At 31.0% G+C, this 23,001-nt stretch overlaps 3 protein-coding genes across 3 annotated transcripts; all 3 read left to right on the forward strand.

The window, feature by feature from the left end:
• Window positions 1–1,878: 1,878 nt before the first annotated feature.
• Window positions 1,879–3,400, forward strand: HELRODRAFT_164011 (hypothetical protein; the record flags this gene model as incomplete). Its single annotated transcript, XM_009029074.1, has 4 exons — window positions 1,879–1,953; window positions 2,658–3,030; window positions 3,105–3,231; window positions 3,292–3,400. 4 exons carry the CDS (start codon window positions 1,879–1,881, stop codon window positions 3,398–3,400), a joined length of 684 nt encoding a protein of 227 aa, XP_009027322.1.
• An 836-nt stretch (window positions 3,401–4,236) lies between these two features.
• Window positions 4,237–13,584, forward strand: HELRODRAFT_189377 (hypothetical protein). The gene is made up of 19 exons (XM_009029075.1): window positions 4,237–4,269; window positions 4,417–4,555; window positions 4,803–4,941; window positions 5,054–5,256; window positions 5,604–5,741; window positions 7,297–7,414; window positions 7,538–7,599; window positions 7,859–7,978; window positions 8,377–8,514; window positions 8,647–8,886; window positions 9,044–9,147; window positions 9,305–9,388; window positions 9,567–9,657; window positions 9,860–9,950; window positions 10,021–10,115; window positions 12,355–12,482; window positions 12,846–12,948; window positions 13,155–13,298; window positions 13,321–13,584. The coding sequence occupies exons 2-18, from the start codon at window positions 4,439–4,441 to the stop codon at window positions 13,251–13,253; spliced, it is 2,070 nt and encodes a 689-aa protein (XP_009027323.1). The 5' UTR covers window positions 4,237–4,269; window positions 4,417–4,438; the 3' UTR covers window positions 13,254–13,298; window positions 13,321–13,584.
• A 5,931-nt stretch (window positions 13,585–19,515) lies between these two features.
• Window positions 19,516–20,615, forward strand: HELRODRAFT_164015 (hypothetical protein; the record flags this gene model as incomplete). The annotated part of the gene is made up of 2 exons (XM_009029076.1): window positions 19,516–19,870; window positions 20,203–20,615. The coding sequence occupies 2 exons, from the start codon at window positions 19,516–19,518 to the stop codon at window positions 20,613–20,615; spliced, it is 768 nt and encodes a 255-aa protein (XP_009027324.1).
• Between the last annotated feature and the right edge of the window lie 2,386 nt (window positions 20,616–23,001).

The raw sequence follows: 23,001 nt of genomic DNA on the forward strand, positions 1-23,001 counted from the left end.
TAAAATTTAATTGTTAATCTCATTTCTAAAAAAATTAAGTTTAAAATTAAATTAATTATTAAATTAAAATTAAATTTTCTAATGATTGTATGTAAGTAAAAAGTAAAGTCAAAAGAAAAGAGCTAGACTTGCCAAAAAACTTTGCAACGATTTGTGCCGATCCTTTTAATGTGATTCCAGTAGCCAAGGCCTCCATTGTTTTCAGATTTTTTCAAATTTGACAAGAAACAAAATTAAAATCGGAATCGCAAAAAACACTACCGCACATTTGAGCGAGCGCGCTTGATATCGAGATTAGTTAGATAAGTGATTTAAGAGATGATGAATTTTTCATGGGAGGTTGAAAAAGAATAATTAATATTATTATTTTATGATCATTATTGATATTATTTAGATAACATTGTAAAAATTCTCGTTTTATATCATGAAGCCAACAGTATAAACTGTTTAAAAAAACGTAGCTAACCTTGTAAACCATAATTTAGCGATGTTGGATATTGTTGAAAAATGCAGGAAATGTCGTAAGAGATTTCCTCACAGCTCACAACAAATAGCATACAAATGTCATCTTGTTATGATTAAACCAGATTGATTATGACTGAATAATAATCAAGCACGACGATCTCAAATCAGATCAACTATAAAAATAAAAACGAAATAAAAACTACTCGTTTCCTATAAAACTGCAAAACGATTAAGTAAATTCATATATTTCCAGAGAGTAGCAAATCTAAGTGGGGCCGGGGGTGTCTCCCGTTGTGCGCAGTTTGTTATTGAAAGTCAATAACACTCAGTTTTTAGACAGAAAAACACTGAATTACAAAATGCCCAAAAATTGACGTGATAAGCAAAAAAATGCCGCCAGCCTAATTTTGGCCACATTAGTGAATATTTCAAAAAATGTTATTATTTTAACATTATTCACATTTCGGTCCTCCAGTCAACGTTGTATAGATCCGCCATTGGAAAAAACAATTCAAGTCAACTGGCTGAAATGTGGCCCAAGGGGGAGCAAGACGTTGGATGAATTACGTGAATGATATCGATTGGATAAGGCATATCCAATCGATACCATATCATTCAGGAATTTTATATGTTTAACAAACACCATATCATTGAAATAAATCATTTTAATGATAAAAATAAAAATTTTCTATTTTCTAACTTCATTGCTATATAAGTCATGATTATGACTGTAACAAAGCAACAAAGAAAAATGCCGACTGTTTATTTAATATAACTTTCTTGCTATATCGATGATGATTATGATTGATAAAAAACATTAAAGGACTATGAACTCACCTTTCTTTCTCTCTTTCTCTCACTCTCTCTTTTTCTCTCTCTCTTTTATATATAATGTGTGTATAATAACAGCAAATTTAGCCATGAAACTTTCGTCAACATATTTTGTTGAATTCGATATAAGTTATCAGATTATTACGTTTTCTAACGTTCACGTATTCACGGTTTTCACTTGTTTAACTTAGGGGTTTCTAACCTTGCTTTTGCTTCAATATTTTTAGAATTTGTTTTTCGGCATTGCACGTGATATACTTGATAGAAACTAAACAATCTGATAACTTTGGTCAAATTCAATATAAAACACTTTCATTTTTGTCCGCTATTATAAATCCAGATGTTGGCATGTATGAAAAGTGATGAAAAAACACAAAGATACACAGACTTTTGCTTCATCGCTCAAAAATCAGTTTATTCAGTTTGTGTCGTAAAAATTAGAATTAGTTATCGAATGACTGAAAATCTATAGTTAATATTTTTTGTTTTTTATTATGCTATACTAACATTGTAGCACCGTTTCAAAAGTTTCTTTCCTACTTTCCTACTTACTTACTTTCCTACTAAGTTTTCTATGCCACAATGGCCAACCACAAAAGCAATCAATGGGACAAACTACGGCGCGCGGGAGCTTTTTTATTTTATGTTAAGCGGCCCGTGAGGCCTTGTTCGCCATAAAAAGGTTCCGCAAATCTTGAAAAAATTTTCCCCTGGATCGAAAAAAGTTGCTATTTAAGTACATATGCGGCCCTTCAAAGGCAAAATAGTTCTCAATGCGGCCTTCACATCACAGCAAATGTTTGCCCACCCCTATGTTAAATGTTTATACTTTAGTTGATGCATTGCAGTTACATCGACGTGTAATAACACTGTGGTGCATTTTCTAGGCACACGTGTTAACTAGCTAATCAGTTCAATTATTGAAAGCTCTTCATATTGGCTTGGTGCGACAGATGCTCACTTCATACTCGATCTACGTACAACGAGTTTAACGAATAAGTATGCATTCAACAACGTTATTAAATTTTGTTATGTTAATTACAATTGTTTCAAAAAGTTTTCAAGTGAGTAAATTAATTTTCAAAAATTTTCAAACCACCGTTGTTACAATCTTTTAAAAACACTAATGATCTTTTATAATCTTTGAAAAAATATATTTTGGAAAATTGTTTATTTTTTCTAGGAAAATAATAATACAGATGAATTTATTCGCATAAAAGATACACCCAAAGTGCTTCACAATAATTTCTCAATCAGCATTGAATATTTGTGTGCCGAATCATCGTTCATTAAAATCCACGTTTTGGCTAGTATATTTATCATTTCATTCATTTTATCAACAACATCAACTCTCAACTTAGTTTATGTGGTTTAAGGTTTCTTCCGAAACTAAATCGAACGTATCGGTTTTTAGACTCATCAAAAGATGTTCACCAAGTTATGAAGCAAAAAATAAAGTGTTGACAGTCAAACTGCCAAGATATGTTGCTTATAAACCAAGTCAAGTTAACAAATTTTCAGTCCATCTTGACAGTTCAGCTTACGCAAGAGTTTGGCTTGCACCCACGCACAAAAAGTGGTTGACTTTTAACCTTGCAAAAGTTAGCGATGAAAAAAAATTAGCAGTTGAGAGTGCTTTTGCTCGATCTGAACGAATTGCGGATGTCTGCTATGAATGGTGGCTGGATGTGATGAACAAACTTCCATACGCACCAGTCTGTTCTGCGGAAGAAGGTGTTGAAATTTAAATGATAAAAAAATTAATGAAACAAATGTAAACTAATTATTAATGAATATTTGTTTCAAAGAAGTTGCGACCATTCTCAGTTACCCACTTGCATTGACCGGTCAACGCGTGGGACTCGTCAAACAGTTCAAGCCATACAGTAATAAAGTTCTCAATCAAAAAAGAATCAAAGAAATATTTGAACCTAAGTAAATTATGCCAATTAACTTTTAATTTTATAAATAAGCAATTTTTTTAATCAAATCTAGACAATTCAAGATAAAAGAAATTAATAAATGCACCATTACTGATTCAGATTTGACCACTAGCACGACTATTGATACCACACCACTGCTGGAAATATTATTTGGCATTTAAATGAAAAATCTTTTTCTGGTCACTCTTTATTCGAATGTTTTGAAGCACCCAATTTTGATTGATGTTGCTTATTCGAAAAATTGAATGCAACATATATATAAGATGCAAAAATAAAGCTAAGAAGAATAAATTTATTTTATTAACTTTTGAATGGTATGATATATACTGGAATTGTAATTGAACGTTTTTCTAACTTTTTGTCAATAAAAGTTGGATTCTTTTTTGATTATATACGCTTGATTATATAATTGCGATAAAATTAATTGGAAATAAAATACATTACTTACGATTGGTTTAATTTTGTTTGCCTAGATTTTCGTTGGTAATGTGGGTCTACATTGTTAACTACTGTCCCATGTCTCATCTGTGCAGTTTGATTCAACACGCTACGTGGGATGATAAATCTTTGACGCCTCTAGTGCTTATTAATAAAAAAGGTTTGAAAAAAATATTTGTTGAAAACATGTCAATAATTAAGTTTGTTTATCTTCTTTCTATGATAACGCATTTATAACACTGTCGTTTATGTTTGCATTACAATTGTTATAACCCATTATTTTAAAACGCAAGTTTTATTTATTGCCACTTCTCAATTGACGTTAGGACAGATTCACTTGGAAATGATGAACAGATCTGGAGAGCCAGTGGCATACCTGACAGGTGATGATTTCATCCTGCCAAAAAACACCTGGGTTCAATTCACTATAGCTTACAAATATCAAGTTCATTCAATTTTGTTGAAGTTATCCTTTTGGCTAAAACTCCAAAATTATTACCGTACTCACAAATTTAAACTTGCAAAAACAGATCTGGACCCTCTTTATGTCGTACGGAGAGAACTGGACTGTAAAGAAAACTGCTGTCATAAAGTAACGAGATTAATTTTTTTAAATCAATTTTAGTTTTTATTCAAAATTAACTTGACCATTGTAGTGGGTTAGACGAATGTTTTGCAATCACTTCAAAATAGATATCCACATTTGTTTCAACAAAGTCCGTTTTGACATTTATTTCAGTCTGCCACGAAATGTTCTTCTAATGGTGGATGACACGAGTGGTATATATTACTTTGGAGGCAATGACTTGCAGTACTCGTTTCAAGGCTACTTTGGTGACATCAAGTTCTACAGAAGACGATGTGTTTTTCCCGAAAAAGTTGTTAAATTACTATTATGTTTATTTTTTTTTACAAAAAATTTTCACAAATGAAAATTTTTTATTTGAAAATGTAAATATAAGACAAGAGAACATAATTTATAATTTGAACATAAATTTTATTGAATACTGAAAACATTATTTTTAAATTTTTCTATCATCATTGTTGAGCTGTAAAGCTGTAAAGCATTTGATAGATTTGATATTGGTATGAAAAAATAGAAATAATTGACCAAATTCATTGAAGTTACCTCATCCACCTGGCAACCACTTTATGTTCAAACTGAAGTTGAGTGAGAGGGAAGAAAGATGTCGGGGCTACATGAATCAAGTTTCTATGTTCAAACTTCACGCTAAAGAACTTTTTCAGTATCTAAAAGAGTACAGTAAGTTAGGATATTTCTATCTCCCTGAATCATGTTTTTCAATTTTTTACAATTGTACGTTACATTAAACACAAAGGCAAAAACATTTTAATGTAAATTAATTCTTTTTTAGAAAAATGTCCAACACTGTGGATGAAAATAACTGAAAGGAAATCAAGACCGAAAATTAAGAAATGCTCAATTTTAGAAGCACCCCAACCACATGAATTTTACAAGTTTATGAAAAAAAATGTAAGAAGATGGATCTTTGCAAATAAACAAGTTGACTTCGTTAAAGGTTCCGCTACGTTGGTTGAACAAGTCTTTAAAATTCTGGTAGAAATCACAGTTGCTTTGTTTGAATTTTTATAAATTTATCATGCCTTTTTAGACATAATTCTGAATGCAACTTTTAAAAAAGTGCAACAGGCAAAATGTGCACATGTAATTTTTTGACTTGCGTCATCGTCTGCTTATGGTCAAGTATATTTTACTGAATTTTTTTTAGTCCACATACGAATAAATTATATTTAAAAAATTATTTGATGGTTTTGTAATACAGGCTATTAAAAGTTCCAAACTTGTCATCACTACGAAAAATCATTGAACGTCGAAACGTAGTGAATGAATCAAAATTTAATGATTTCCATTGAAATTTCAATTAGAAATAAATAAATTATTAGGATTCCAGTGGATTGACCAAGATGACTGAAATTATATCATTGCTGAAACAGAGTAGTTGCTACGGAAACGATGATGCAACGTTTCTACTCGCAACTTTGTTGAACCATGGCCTGAAAGTTGATGTCGATGAAGTTCAGGTAGGTGTTTGTTTTTAAATAAAAAATGTTGTCATAGTAAAAATTTTTTGCTAGTGTAGTTTGTAACGCCTATTACGTATATAACTGTTTACTTATATAAGCCAATGTTTGTCAGCATTTTTAGACGTTGGCCTCTCTAAAAATTTAATTAACTTTGTGGACTCATCACGAGATCTTCGTAACCAAGCGGCCGATTGAATTGAAGTTCTGCAAAAGAATTCTTTTTGAATGCAGAGGCTGACTAGAAACGGATTTTAACCTGGTAAAATCCAAAATGTGATTTTAAAAACTCCAGGCAGGAAGTTGTACGAATGAACTCTTACGTATTCGATCATTGAGAGTAGGCGCAATTTCATTCGACCCATAAGATTTGAGATATTGGATATACTCAAAGATGTATATAACTAGGCAGCAATTATTATTGCTAGTGCTGCTATGCAGCCCACAAGCGGTTGATGATGCGTGCCTGTAGTTGGCAGGCCCACGTGTACATTAGAAGAATAAGCAATTAATGATTTCAAGTCAGATTGTCGTAAACAAATGGAGATGTGGTTGTATGGAACGCAAATTTTATTATAACGTTCAAAATTTATTATATATATAATTCTTTAATAAATAACTGATTTATATTTGAAACATTTCATCAAATATAATTTTGTACAATTTTCACAAAAATCAAAACTTTTAGTATTTTTTGCAGTAGAACAGAGCAAAAAAATTCTTAATTTTTTAATTTGTGCTTTTAAATATTTTCGATCTCTTTCGGGAGCGAAAATTTTGAAGTTTTAATACCGACAATTTGAATGGTATCGATCTGCAATGTTTATTGACATCGAAAGCTATTTGAACCAGGGTCGGACTAACAATTTAGCAAATCAGACAAATGATTGGGGTCCGTAATTTTTAAGAGCCCGCATTCTGCTCCACACTTGTTGCAAATTTATTTTTCGTTTTCAATATTGATATTCCAATTAAACGGTTTAGCAAACTTTTGTCGCGTGCTATTTGCACAAATTAGAGAGGTTTCTTGCCGCTTTCACAATAAAAATAATTAGAGCTACCCAATTTCATAAGGCAACCACACAAAATCGTGGTGTTTATATTTATATACCATACAGTTTAACAGAAAATTTTTGTAAAAATTAAAAAAAAATTAACAAATAACTCAACCAATAAACTTTTCATAAGTTGAAATCGTATGTATTGTTCAAAGAACTTTTGGAAGCTGCAGTCTTCTGGCAACTATTTTGCTGCGGGTGGTAAGCATTCAAGTTAACGTTCAAGTTATTAGTAAGATTTGTTTGTTATTGAAGGATAAAAATCGAAAAAATTATGTAATTTGTAAAACGGAATAACAAGAATAACTATTTAATTGACAAGAAGTCGAATATTTTAAATGCAGTTGACATTTAGTAATGGCATTTTCTCAGCTGTAATTTCTTATAAAAAAATGTGGGCCCAGATTTGATATTGTGTTCGGCTATGATTCGGACAAAGGCGTTAGATCGGCTCTTTTTAAAAATATTAAAAAAAGAAAAACTGACAAACGTTCAAGTCCCACTCCTACCTGCTGAGTGGCAGCATGCGATCCAACAGGCTCTCACTTCTCGCCTTGGCCAACAAGCACGTCTTCAGCCTGGATGGAATTCCAAAAGATCTCGATCAAGCATACGGTAAGTTAATGTTGGTTGGGTGATGAAACATCTCGGTCTTTGCCAAACTTCACAACTTTTTTCATCTTCTTGACAAATATTAGTACTTATTATTATCAAACTAATAATGTTTTCGAAAACCAGTTTATTACATGTCGCTGGCCTACCTGACTAAACAAGAATTAAACATACATGATGATGATGGCGTAAGTATTTCCTTAAGAGTTAATAGATTTGGCACAAATTTGTTCAATTTTATAAACTTTTAAATTATTGTATTGATCTATTAGTTTCAATGTTTTTCAATTTAATTAATTAATTTTTATTATTTTTTGTTTATTACCTGATTTAAATTTTTCTATTGTTTTACGACACAAATTAAAATATCTTGGATATTCATATCAATTTTCACATTTGAACATTTAAACTTTTTATTTTCGTTATTGGAAACGCTGAACTGTGCAGACGATAACTGAGTACGTTCGGCTGACTGACGAGAAAACTGTAAACTTGCAAACTGATGAAAACGAGGATCTCTTCCAGTGGCTCAAGTACCAGGCTTCAAACGGAATTCATAGTGCTCAGGTTAAATGTTGTTGTCAAATGTCTAAATGTTATCGACAATGTCTCAATCATGAAGGTTATGATCAATATTTCCTTTTTTATATGCACTTATAACAATAATTGCGTGTGTCACGAGGTTTTCAGTTTTATTCAAGTTCGTTAATACGTCCAAAGCAGATGCATTAACAATGAATGAACTTCAACATTTTTAATAGCTACCGTTCTCGTCATCATTAGTGGCACACTCACAAACGCGCCATCACCAGCGCTGTCTTCATCCTAATGCTTTACAAAATATCGTCATAATAACCATCGCCAACATGATTTCATTGATATTGACACAACATAGTACAGGACATGTGTGTTTCATTGTTGTCAAACTATCTTTCAGTAGTTTGATTAGTTGATCATTCCGACAGACGAGTTTGGCAAGAATGTTATATTGGGGATCGCAAGGTATTCAGAGAAACCTGACAGTAGCGTCGAATTATTACAAAGAGGCTACATCATCTGGCAGTGCATCGTCTCTTTATGATTACGGCATTCTACTTTTACGAGTAAGTTTCTGATGAATATGAACGAAATAATTTAAAAAAAATTGATTTTTGGTTTTTTTCAAATTTATTTTATGGAACTGCTTTCTGGCGTTTTGACTTGATTGTATTTTAGAAATTTGTTTAAATAACCAGGGACACGGTATAGCACAGAACGTGAGCGAAGCAGTTGAATACTTTGAACGAGCAGCCTTGAAAAACCACTCGCAAGCTATCAACACACTTGGCTACTACCAGTTGGTCTACAGGAAGAATTACACAGCAGCCGCCGCATACTTTGAAAGAGCATTCGAACTTGGCAATGCTGACGCCGGTCACAACCTGGCGCACATGCTGCTGTCCGGCATCTTTCCGGAGATAAACAGAGTTGAAAGAGTACATTTTCCATTCTGATTCACAATTTTAATCTTATTACGTCTTTGACTTTTAATTGTAAAATTTTAAATTAGATACTTCATTTAAATTTTATCTCATAAAAGTCTTATAAAAATATATTAAAACGTTATGTAAATTATTTTGCATTGATATGCAGATTTTAGCTTGGGACTTTTTTTCAACATCCGCACTTCGTGGTAACTTCGATTCCGGACTGCTGGTTGCCAAATATAATATGATTGGTCATCCGAGAACTTCAAGGTCGTCAGCATTATCTGTTGAGTAAGTTTCGCCAAATATTTTATTCAACGTGTATTATTTGTTTTATTGGGAAAAATTTTTTATTCATTTTTCATAAAATAAAAACGATTTAATTTATCAATAATTTATTACAACTTTTTTTGAATCCGTGAAAAAGATGGGCTAGGTATCTTGCAGAACAGAATCCATCCGTTGGAAAACTTCTCAAAAAGGGTGTCAAAGCTTTTAGGAAGCAAAATTGGTGCGATCGAGTTCATTGTTTATAAATTGTTACAACTCATAGTTATTCTAATTAGTATAAACAATCTTTAGTTTTTAATATATTAGTACGGTTATTATTTTAACAGTAAAAATTAAACACAAAATTTGAAAAAAATTCTATTTTATATAAAACATTTTTTTCTTTAAACTGCTTGTAGGTCAGCCGCTTTGGTGTACTACCTGATGGCCGCTAGCTCTGGTGTCGAAGTTGCTAATTTCAATTTGGCTTTTTTGTGTGAAGAGAACTACGTAAGCATATTCGAATGAGTTATAAACGCAATCAGTTTACAAACAATTCACAATTTAATAAAAAAATTGTTTGTCAAACAATATTTGTATTGGAAAAACCGTTATCGTTTGAATTGAACAAGTAAATATCATTTGTCTGTTTGTAGCATTAACTTAAAACGTCTCATTCTTGCATATGTTTCTGTAAACATCGAGTTCTCAGGATTACTTGACATCATCGATGAAGAAGGAGTGCGTCTGGAGGCACTACAACCTGTCATCTATCAGATCAAACAAAAAAGGCAACCCACATGGTTTGAATTCTTTCAACGAAGCTTCAAAAATGTTAATGATTAATATTGAAACATTCATTACTATTTCCAGCCTGGTTGAAAATGGCCGACTACCACTACATTCACAACAACACAAACCTTGCTGCGAAAACATACGGAGAGGCAGCCAAGCAAGGAGACCCACAAGTTTAAACTTCTATATTTTTTGCATCCTTAATATTTAAACAACATTCTAGTAACATTGCAATTATAAAGTCTACCTTGCTTCATCTACCATCGTTACTAAAATTTTAGAACTGAACTCTTGATGAATTCAGTTTTATTTTATAATTTTTTTTTTATATGAAAATGTTTTTAATTTTTAGTTCTAAAAATTTAATTTTATCGGAAAATGACAATTTCAAGTTTTCTTTATATAACCATTATAATTAGTGTTTTAAAATTTAATCTGGCTGTATATTATTGAAAAACGAACAAAAATTTAAGAAACAGCGCAAAAATCACTGATATGGTCGGACTGGCTAATAAATTCAGTTTACTTTTGATTCTGTTTACAAACAAGCTTATGGTAAAAAATATTAAACTATATTCTCAACGCACGGTTTTTTTTACACGTTTGCTTTTTTGCAGATGGCTAAGTTAAACCATATAATTTTTACGCACACTTTCGATTTAAGTTCATTGCCCGGATTGTCTTTTGAAATTGAACATTTATAAAAATAATTCATTATCAGTAATTATTAAAAACCTTGTAATTATTATAATTATTCATCATCATCAGCGTTTATAGGCGTTACTCCACATTTAGGGCTTTTCCAGGGCCTAAGGCCTCGGGTTTGCCTTTCTTTTATGGTGCAAACCTTTCCTGAGACGCAATCTTCAAACATCTTTGACGAGCGCCACTTAGGCTTTTTTGTTCAGCCTCACAAGTTTAAAATTTAGGCATAGACAAACATAAGTCTCAATGACATGCGTGCTTCTGAACAAATGGGTCACCGCTTACAACTTACCACATTGGAATTTGTGTTTGTATTTGTCTAAATGTTACACTATATATGAGGCACAACAAAAACAGCATGATGCTTGAGAAGGTTCTCAACAAAAATTGTTTGCAAAGATTGTATCTCAGGGAGGGTGTGCACGATAGGAAAAAACAAACCTAAAACACTAAGCAGTAGAAAAGCTCTTAATAGACGCGGTCCATAACGGAGTAAACCTACAAACGCCAATGATAATAATGATTATCTATATATATTCTATTTGTAAATAAAAAAATTTAAACATTCAATTTGAATAATTTAGTTTTAACTATTTTTAAATTTGTTGCACATGATATATTAATATTTGTGACAATTCTATCTATAAAATATAGAAAAAATAAAAAATATCTTGCGTAAAATGTTGTTTTTAGTTTGAGGATTTATAAGTAAAAAGCATAGATATGATTGTCGTATTAAACTTAAATAAAGCATTGGTCCTACCTAAGTTGGAGTACTGTATTTAGCTTTGGAATCCAAATTTACAAGAAGACAGACATATGCTTGAGAATATTCAAAAGAAAACAACGAAAATGATGTAGGAGTGTCGCGGTATGCCATATGAAGACCTATTAAAAGTTTTTGGTTTGACTACATTAGAAAAATGAAGAACAAGAGGAGATTTGATTCAGGCATACAAAATTTTTACTATGACGAAGAATTTAAAATTAGTGAAATTTTTTGATCTTAGGATGAACAAGGAGCATGCATATAAGCTCTTTAAAAAAGCTTGAGATTAATAGAGCAAAAATGTTAACTACTGAGTTGTCAACAAGCAAAATAAATTGAAAAATGAAATAATATGAGCAGAAACAACTATTAACTTTAAGGCAAACTTGGCAAAAATAGGATATTAAAAAAGTCTCAGAGTGGTCTTGTCCCAGACTCAGTCTTCTTGTATCACTATTATGTCTTTGTTATGTTATGTTATACTATTATAGAGAAGTTTGAAATAATTCAAAATTACAAAGCTTCTACGCGTAGTTTTGGGGCCCAAAATTTTTTTCTGCTAAGGGCCTCTGCATGATTTGATCCGTCACAGATTAAATGTACTGATTTTAGACATAGTACACTTGTTTTTTAATTTCATATCCATAATCACTCAGCACCATATATCAATTAAAATATATTACTTATAATAAAAAATATATTTATCCTGGACATCAGAAACACTAATATAAAAATATATGACATTAATATTCTACACTCCTTTTAAGTACTTTTGCATCACAACACCCATATTATTAACATCTTTCTTAACCACAATCGTCGTTTTTGCCCAAAATGTTATGAAATACGCACAAGAGAAGTTCCTGATTACACATGAAAAAAACTGAGTGTATTAAAAGCAGGAAAGTTGCAATTCTCCTTTGTTAACCATCCAACAGGCTCTGTTCAACTTGGGAGTCCTGGTTGAAGACGGAGTGGCGGTGATGGACGATGTTTGGGAGGAGCTGCACATCCCATTCCTTGTAACAAGAAATAAAGAGCTGTTGTTGAATCACATTTATGAAAAGTAGGTTCTACTTTGCGCTCTTTGAAATTAAATTATTTAAAGTATGTGTCAAATGCTTCTTGTCACGTTTTATAAGTGTTCAAATGCTTTTGTGGCAAAACCTTAAATTATTTGCAACAATAAATTATCTTACAAATGCACTACTGAATGATTCACTTAATGCTACTTAATGTCACTTTTACGTTCCTTAATGTTACTTAATTATATTATGAAATGTGGCATGAAACATTTGACAAAAGATTTCATATTTTTTGTTTCATATCTTTATTATAAACATTTTAAATATATGTTAGCGGATTTTATCAATGTAATGATGCATGTCTATCTGCAAAGTTCTAACTGTTATCTGAATTTTTATTTCAGTTGCAAGAATTCACGTAAGACAGAAGCGTACATTCCTTGTTTGTTGGCACTGTTAAGAATCAGACTTCAGTTCTTCTGGAAGAAACACGTCTTGAAAATCATGGTTGGTAGCTACATGCTATTTTATGTCATATAATCAAACTCATTCTAATGTACAACGATTGACTAGGGCCAAAAAATCTTTACAAGTTATTACATATAGAAAGTGACAATTCACAAATAATTTTTTTATAAATTATTTTGTTTAATAATTTATTAATTTGTTTGAGAGTTAGGTTCAGTTACATAAAAACTATCACCCACACGCAGAGCTCATTGCTGGCCACCTCAACAATCCTCCTCATGTTCTTCGCATCTCGTCTGCTACACAGATATAAAAACAGACATCGATTTATTAACGCCATCTGATGAAGCAATTAAACTTTAAAGATATTCGGTAGTCAAGTCTGATTATTTCATTATTATATATAACACTTAACACCGGACAGCCTTTATAGGAGATGGATTAATAGTTTAATAAACTTTTGTAATGAAGACTTTTTAAAATTAATATTCGATAGGTGAATATTCAATATTAAGTTTTGTGCATTAATGATGTAACTAATGAGAAAAATTTGTTTTTAATTTTCAAATATCCTATTTGTTCTTGAAATTCTCTACTTGGAACGTTTCTTAAATGACATTTAAAAACTAGTGTTTGGAAAATATTAATTTTTAACTTTATTCAACTCAAACAAAAAGGGAAACGTGGTTGATGATTTTGTTGATAAACGGTTGTCATTTGTTAACCAATGTAAAGACTGCTGTTATTCATTTTTTTTCTACAATTTTTTTAAAAGAGCAGCTCAAACCCAAATTAACTTCCTAATGTATTATTACATGAAAAGCTATTATCCAAAAAAGTACTAATATTAAACTTTTATTAACATACTAACAGCATGAACCATAACGAGCGTATGAAATTTCACTCATTATATGTAACTAATTTCGATTCTTTTCCCGTTCTTAAACTTGCTTGAAAATATGGCGGGAATATCGAAGCTGAACTGGCGCGCTGTTGGACGAAAAAAAACCGGTTTGAAAATTTAATGGTAACATGACACCGCCCTAGGAAAATATTATTGTAGCATCAAAGTTCAATGTATAAGGATGGATTTAAATAGTATTAAAGAATAAAATTATTTTGTACTGAAAAATTGTTAAACAATTGAAAAAATTAAAGCTCATTAAACAATAAATTCTATTAAATAATCGCCCGTAAGCCGATTAAAAAATGTACTGTATTTGAAAAATAATATTTCAAAATTGAAATATAAAATGAAAATCAGCATTAAACTTCAGGAATTACATTTTTGAAGAAACATCATGAAATTGCAAAATTTGTGCGATAGTTGAAGCAACTACAGAATTAACATTTTTTAAATTTTTGGTTTATGTTTACTTAAGACTTGTCATAAAACTTTTGAAAAACTAAGTTGGAAAAAATCGACATTTCAAAAATATTTCAAAAGTTTAAAAAAATGCTTTTAATCCAACTTGAATTTTTTTATAAACTTCATGTGCTGTTGAAATAATTTAATGGAACAATGAACACGCTAGAATGCGTTATGAGGAAAAATGAAATGTGAACAATGCGACAGTCTTCAGAGGAAAATAACTTAACATATCTACACCTAGCACGCCACATGGCTGCGCGTCTGCATGTCTGATTGCCTTTTGTTTTAATTTACGAGTGCGTGCAATATGTGTTTGTGTGTGAGTGAGTGAGTGAAAGATTGAGTGAGTGAGTGAGTTAGTGAGTGAGTGTGTGAGTGAGTGGGCAACGTTGGAATGATGCGCGTTGTATGTCGATGGTGCAGTTTATCAGGATGAATCCAGTCCAAAATAAATATTTTTAAGATTAAACAAACGAAACTAAATTAAATATGCAATCTTTTTATTCAAAAAAACATTATTGGATGCCAACTGACTTATAAATGAATAAAAGAGGTTTAATTAGAAAATTATTGTCGTTGAAATATAATTTTTAATTGGTGAATAATTAACGACAAGTCACAAAATTAATTTAAACTAAAAACGATTTTAGAAGAAATTTAATTATTTGAAAAATTCAACAAAGTCAAAACTGAAAAAACAATTTTTTTATTTTATTATTATTGAAACTCAAGCAGATATAATTTTTTTAGTGGTTTCTTAGTTAATGACTTCTGCTTGATTATGGGAATAATTAAAAAAAATTGTCTGACTTAAAAAATGACATACACCAGCCACCACTTATCAAACATTCCACTGTATCGTCACGCAGAAACACTTTTTTTTGGGTTTGCTATTGAAGTGTATCAACAACATAAAACATCAGTCCCTAATCTTATCTTTCGTACAACCTTGCTAATAATTTATATTTATTTCCTAACCAAAACATTTTTTGAATCCAGACAAACGTAAGAGGCAGCGATAAAATATTTATTATTATTTTAATTGAGGATTTTATTTTAGGTCGGCACTCTCCATTCAACCTCAATGACAGTTCATAACAACTAATCTTAAACCAGCCTGCCAATCAAACCTGGCAGACTTCAATTGTTTTTTTTTAATTTTTAAGAAAACATTTTTATTATTGGGTGTATTTTTTAAAATTGTAATTGAATATATAAATTACATAAAATAACACCGAATTGATAAGCACCGAATTGATAAGCAATTGGCCATTTTTGCTGAGAATTATTTTGTATAAATTGAAAAAGTAATATTTTGATTTTGATTTTTTGGATTTTTCACTTCACAAAAATTTGTTCTTATAAAATTATTCATGAATTAAATTTGTGGATTTGCAGGATATGCTTTGTTTTCCTCGTCTAATTAGTCGATCCAATTGTGCCTAACTAACCATCCCGTACTTTCTTTGCTCGATTTGATTGCATCTATTGTACTCAAGAAACAATCCTGGACAACATTCAGGATGACGACGTGATAATTTATTGTAACGAAGCCACGTCTAAAAATAACGGGCAAAATTATTGAAATAAATTATTTTTAAGAATAAAATTGATTAATGCTTTCATAACAATATTGCTCGTTTGTTAAAGATGAAGAAAATTTATTAAAAACTTGAAAATAGTCATAATTTTAAATATTAAATTGATTAAATGCCTCAAACCAAACAAACATCCAAATTAAATACTCAAAAGTTAAAATACAATTTATTTTGTCACAACTGAAGCTTTGGTAATCACATTGTTGTTTTTAGTATACCATGTTGTTCTTCTTGTCGTTTCCAATATACCACCGACCGGCCAATCGCTTTAATTTTCATGATGAAGTGGATGTACTATGTGAGGCCATTGGTTTTTCACATTGACACATACATTTTAGTTTGTAACAGCCGCTGAAAACTTAACTGTTGTGTTTTCTGGTTTGTTTAATTAAATCACTGAAACTGTGAATGTTAGACATAACAAAGGTTGCAGCATAAATACGTCCATTATACATATATCATTGTATGCAACATTTCACGTTTATTAAAACTTTATCGTAAAAAGCTATTTATTGAAAAAATCTATAAAAACATGTTTTAAAAATGTGAAATGAACGACTAGGAACTTTTTAAATAAATTTTTCTAAAATTAAACTTATTTTTTTAGTTACTTTTTCAACTATCTTATAAAAAATAGAAAAAATATCATTACATTAATAGTGCCTCAATTCATCTCAAATTACTTCTCAACATTCAACAGCTTAACATGATGTCACTTTTATTCCCTTCTTTTCATATACTTGCATTCTATCATAATTGCTTGCCAGGCCTTGTTTGCCAGTTTCAACCAACTTCTAATGCACCTATCCAGCTGAAATTTTTAGCGTATGTGTATTTTGAGATACTCTACCCGATGTGTTGTTGGCAGACTTAATTACATTAATTAACTAGCTAATTAATTAACTAATTAAATGTTTTAAAATAAGCTCTAATGAACAAATTTCTTTTTGTCATGCAATTTCTGCGTAAAACAATTTCAGAGGTTTTTTTCTATCAAAATGGCACTGATGGATGAATAAATCAAACGCACATATATTGTTTGGTATTATAACTTTGGACGTCTAAAAGTTTGAAGTGTTTTAAAAATCACTTGCCACTAACTAGAGAGTAAATAATTTGAGAGTTTCACAGTGAATTTTAATATTACATTAATATATTTTATAAAAAAAAATTCCATTTTTTAAAGAGTGTTATTTTATTTATGAAAAACCAGACTTTGAGAGATGCAAAATTTGTTATAACATGCAAAATGACCGTATAATAAAATGAAGGAAATAAACATAATAATATGAATAATGAAAACGAGTTACACATATAAAATAATATGTTTTTGAGTTAATATTTTTATGACGGTGAATAAAATAAATAAACGAACGATCGGATTAATAAATAAATAATAAATAATAATTCGTATAATAGAAAAAATTTAAAAATAAAAAATCCGCTATTTTTTTTTTATGTCAGTTACATCTGGGGCGTCTATAGAAGGGGGAGAGAGGCATTTGCCTCCATTTCAAGCTAGAGGGGGGGATTTTTTTGTGTTACATTAAAAAAAGATTCAAACATTTTAAACAATTTAGAAACATACATACATTCAACATAACTATGTTACATCGCGCTCATTGTTATAAATTAATAACTTTCAACTAGTTTACGTCAAAATCACTTTTAGTTAATTTTATGGGCGGAGCCAATTATTCTCGTCTGTTTTAAATTATCAACGAGTTTACATCGAAATCACTTTTAGTTTCATGGGCGGAGCCAAATATTCTCGTATGTTTTTATTAAATTAATATTGAATATTTAAATTCAATTTTGCGTCGCTTTAGTTTTATTTAAATTTTTATTCTGGATTAATAATTTTTTTAAAACAATGCCTCGAAATCACAAGTTTTTTTGTAAGTACAAATGTTTGCAGCCCGGTTGTCGCAAGATCATTTGCCAAGATAAGTGGAGTTTGCATTGCAGAAAAGATCATGGATATATGCATGTAAGGTTATTCTCTAAATCTAACTAAACAATTTGAAAGCGTCGTTTATTTGTGTTGTCTCATTTCATTTAATTTTTACACCCATTCAAATATCTTTATTACAGAAGTGAAGACATACAAAAACATTGTTTCAGTAAAAGACATCTATGGTAAATGGAAACCACAAAGCTCAAGCCAAACTAATTCACCATCTACAAGTTTAATGCCAGCAGGCAGTAATAATGATATGAGAAAATCAGATGATGATATTGGTGATGTTGTTGCTAAAGAATATTTGCCGACAGAGGCAGCTGAATCCAACAGCAACGTTTGTGATTTGATTCAATCTAACAATTTCAACTTGAATGCTCATAGTTTAGTTGAAAAAAATATTGAAAATAAATTTAATTATTGCGAAAATCTAAACTTAGCTTTTAGACAAAAATGATGCAGCTCAGTTTTGTGGACGAATATTGAAAAGGCATGAAATAACAACATGCCTGGCACTTGGTGTATATCAACCAAATGACTATTCCTATTCCGTTACTGATGGTCGCAGTTTCCAAAAAGAATGGTTTGAATGTGTAATGCCAGATGGCTCAAATTGTAAGAGACAATGGTTGTCTTACAGCAAACAAACTGACAAAATTTACTGTATTACTTGTATTATGTTTTCCGGCCCAAAAGGTTCAGTTGTATGGACAACATCAGGTTTTAATAATTGGCATAATGGTTTGCGGGATATCATTTGTCATGAAGTAAGTGCAGAGCATCGCAAAGCTGATATTGCAAAAATAAATTGGAAAAGAGGATTGGCCGTAGATGTCTTCATCGAGAGAAATAGAAAAGATATAATTCAAGAAAATAGAAAAGTTATGGTATGCATTTTAGATTGTGTTAAGTACCTAAGTGAAGAAATGATAGCTTTTCGTGGAAAAACATCTAATAATGGAAAGTTTATAAATCTTTTTCGAACAATATCTAAACGGGATCCAAGTGCTGCTGCATATCTGATGAAAGTTGATGAATCACATAGATTAAGAAAGAAAATGGCAGTTAATTTTCTAAGTTCCAGCAATATTCGAGTTGTTTTGACAACAATGAAACGAATGATTGTTGAGAAAATTGTGTCAAATATTGCAGAACAACAAAAAGCATGTCTTATTTTTGATAGCACACAAGATTTTAGTAAAAAGGTAGCAAATGTTCTTTTGCTGAGATATCTAGAAATAAATAGTAAGGGAGATTTGCATCCAGTTGAAAGATTGTTGGAAGTCTTGACTTGTGGAGAAACATCGGGCAAGATACTCAAAGGAAAAGTTATTGATATTCTGACTAAATTGAATTTTAATATGTCATGGGTGATAGGTCAATGCTATGATGGTGCAGATAACATGCGAGGTCGGTATGCTGGATTGGCTACTCTTATTCAAAAGGAGTGTAAAAAAGCAATTTATATTTGTGAATTTAGTGATGAATGGCGTTATGAAATGCTGTAATGAAATAAAAAATACGCTAGGACTGCTAGAAGATTTATATTCATTCATGAGTGGTCATCGCAGAAATGCTGTATTCCAAAATTCTCAAAGTAATTGTCAGCATAAAATGCAATTAAACCGTGTTAAACCACTCGCTGGAACAGCACAGAATCAGCCGTAGAAACGGTGATGAAAAGATATTCAGAAATATTAGCAAGTCTATCCGAGTTGGCTGAATCATCATTGAGTGACAGTGAAACAGTTACTATTGCACTTGTACTTCGTAAAAGAATGAAAATCATCCGTGTGATAATTAGCATGAAAATTTTAAAATTGGTTTATAATATTACTGGTCCTGTATCCAAAGCAGTGCAGGGTATATCAATTGACATGGCGTCTACAATAGAACTGATAAAAAACTGCATTCATCAGTTTGACATCATAAAAAGAAATGCTGATTTGACGTGGAAAACAATATGCAGTGAATCGAAATCATTTGCAACAGCACATGGCATCAGCCCAGATTTTGATTTTGAAAGACATCGTACGAAAAAAAAATGTTTGATGAACGTTGCAGCAACGAATGTTCAGTTGGAATGAATAAAATGAAAAATGAATGCTTTTTAATTGTTTTAGATGAGGTGAATCAACAAATGAAAAGTAGATTTGAGCATCAAAATTTTGTTTTTTAAAAAGAACTTTCGCTATTTACTCCCAAAACACTTTTAAGCAACCGTTGTGTTAAGGCTAGTGAAGTAGAAACTGTTTGTAACCAGTATAGTGTCAACGCAGAGGATGTTGCAAATGAACTGAACAAATTTAAAAAAGCATAAACGTTGCTAAAAAATGACGAAAAGATGGTAAACCTGTCTGCAGGTTCAGGTTATGACTCTGGCATGGAAATATTTTCTGATAAATCAGATGAAGAAGATGGCAATAACAATATGGCATATAAAGAAGCCCAAACGAATGATACTAATAATTGGAAAAATTGCAGTTTCATAAAACCACTTAATGTTCTTCATCAACTATCTGGTTACCGCAATTTGCTGATGCTATACAGAATATTTGCTTCTCTTGCTTTATCAAGTACCTCTGCAGAAAGAGCTATAAGTAAGCTGAAAATTATAAAGAACCGCCTAAGGTCTACCATGGCAGATGATTATTTATCAGCATTAATGATAATAGCAGCAGAGAAAGATATTCTTCAAACATTCACTGATGATCAAATAATAATGCAAAATGCATTGTCAAGCCTGTCTTTAAAGTCTCAACTGTTGTATAATTAAATATTAATTAAATTTCGGCAAAAGTTATATTTGTATATATCGCATTTTTTTTATTTTCATGGTTTAAAATTGTTCTTTTTTTCATTTTACTTACTCAACTTTATAAGAGAGTTTTTGTTATCTTATCAGAAAAAACATTGTTGAACATTAAAAAATTGTGTTCACATTTTTAGTACACATTATAAAATAGAGCCGGACGGACATGGGGGGGATTTTCGCCTCCCTGAGTTACATCATCTATGTTATTGACTAATGAGATATTTAAGCGTTTAGGAATGAGTATTTATTTTGATAAGGTTGACTGAGTATTGTTTGGTACTCTAAGTACTTTACAGAGCCGGATTATTCAATAGACAAATGACATGCATAACATAACAAAACAAAGACATAAAGTAACGAAGAGTTTAGTAGTGCTGCAAGAAGACTGAGTCTGTGACAGGACCACTGAGATTTCAATATCCTATTTTTCCAAGTGGGCGTTGAAGTTATTAGTTGTTTCGGCGCATATTATTCAATCTCCCAGTTTGTTCCAGCTGAAAAATGTTTGCTCTATCGATTCAGATTGTTTTTTTAAATATTTTATATTTATGTCCCCATGTTTTACTCTTCATATGAAGCTCAAAAAATTTCACAGATTCTAAATCCTCTTTCTTAGTGATGATTTTGTATGCCTGAATCAAATCTACTCTTGTTCTTCTTCTCATAATGTTGTCAAACCACAAATCATCAATCTGTCTTCATATGAAGACAGATCTGTCTTTTTCATAATTTTTAATAGCTTCTTTATAAGCTTAGATGAATTCCTGTCTTTTCTGTTGTATTTATTTTCTAGCCGCTGCATTCAATTTAATTCTCCTGTATTACCTGGTCTGTTACATTTAAGGTTTGTAAAATCTTTATATGCCTTTCATGCTCGTATTTTTTTCTGTACTTCTTCTGTTATCCAAGGCCGCTTTTTTATTGATTCTTTATAGTGTGGAACAAATTTCGAATCCAACTTTTTTATCAATTTCAGGAATAAATTGCTGCACTTCTAATGCTTCAATTGCTTTTTCCAGGTTCAATTCTCGGGGTTTAAATTTTATTTGGTCATAATTTACTTTGAAATAATTAAACCTATTGTTTTTGTTGTTAATTTTATCTGGTTGCTTCAATTTTAACATGAATCTTATAATTCGATGGTCACTGGTTAAAAAATATTTTCAAACTTCCACATTTTGGACATGATTAAAATAAATAAATAAATCGTGAACGTTGCATCCTTTAGTTTGCTCCCTTTGTTTGTTTCTCTACATGCACCATCAGAAACTTATCATTTATATAATCCAAAAAACAAATGTTTTACTGTCTTTCACCTGTCAATATGATAATTAAGATGCCTCATAAAAAATTTTTATTGACCGTGTTCATTAGATCCTGCTTTCCTCTATCTCTCTCTTCATTTGAGTTCGGAGGTTGATAACATACTCCAATCAAACACATAGTTTTTTTTTATCATTTATATTTTATATAATCCAGAAAACAACTTGCTATCTTTCACTTTTTTATTCTATCAGTCAATATAGTAATTAAAATCCCTAATCAAAATAGAAGAATTTTTACTGACCGTGTTCATCAGTTCCTGCAGTCCTCGATTCACCTTTTCGTTTGAGTTCGGAAATCGATAACATACTTCAGTCAAATTTTATTGTTCTTATTCTTTATTTCACTTTATCTATACCTTCTCCTTAAAAATGATATTATCTTCCATGTTATTCCTGGCACTAGCATTAAAAATGTTAGCATTAATACTGTTTTTTTCAAATAGCATAGCTACTCCTGCTCCATGTCCATGATTATTTTGATTTTTCTCTGCCTTAACGTGTATTCATTAATAGAAAATTTTCAGTCATACATGGTGTCGCCCAGGATTCGGTTATGCCAATAATGTACTCAGAGTTCTGTTTTAATCACTACAGTTTCATTTTGCGGTTTAGATAACTTCGCACCTAACTCAATAATTTTTTCAAAATTTGTACCAAAATTGTAAAAATTGATTGCAGTGTAATGCCTTTATAATTTTTGGTTTTGTTACTTAAGCCCTTGCTTATAAAAACAGAGGGACAAGGTTTTTTTAGGAAAAAATAACAAAAGCAACTGTGTTTCATAAGCCAATCGTAAAAAACTTAAGCGATTCCTCAATCAATCAACTTGGTTTGTATTTATTTATATCGAGTGTGTTGAATATTTGAGTTACAATTTGGTGTAATGAAAGTTGGTAGTTAAAATGAATTTATATTTTTTTTATAACGGATTGTAGTTGATGAAGTTGTTGTTGTGTGGGGCAAAACAAGGAAGAAGCAGTATGCTTGACGCGTGAGATGATGAGTCATTCTGTGATGGGCTG

This window comes from Helobdella robusta (genome assembly GCF_000326865.2).
Source record: "Helobdella robusta unplaced genomic scaffold HELROscaffold_6, whole genome shotgun sequence".
NCBI classification, from domain to species: Eukaryota; Metazoa; Annelida; class Clitellata; order Rhynchobdellida; family Glossiphoniidae; genus Helobdella; species Helobdella robusta.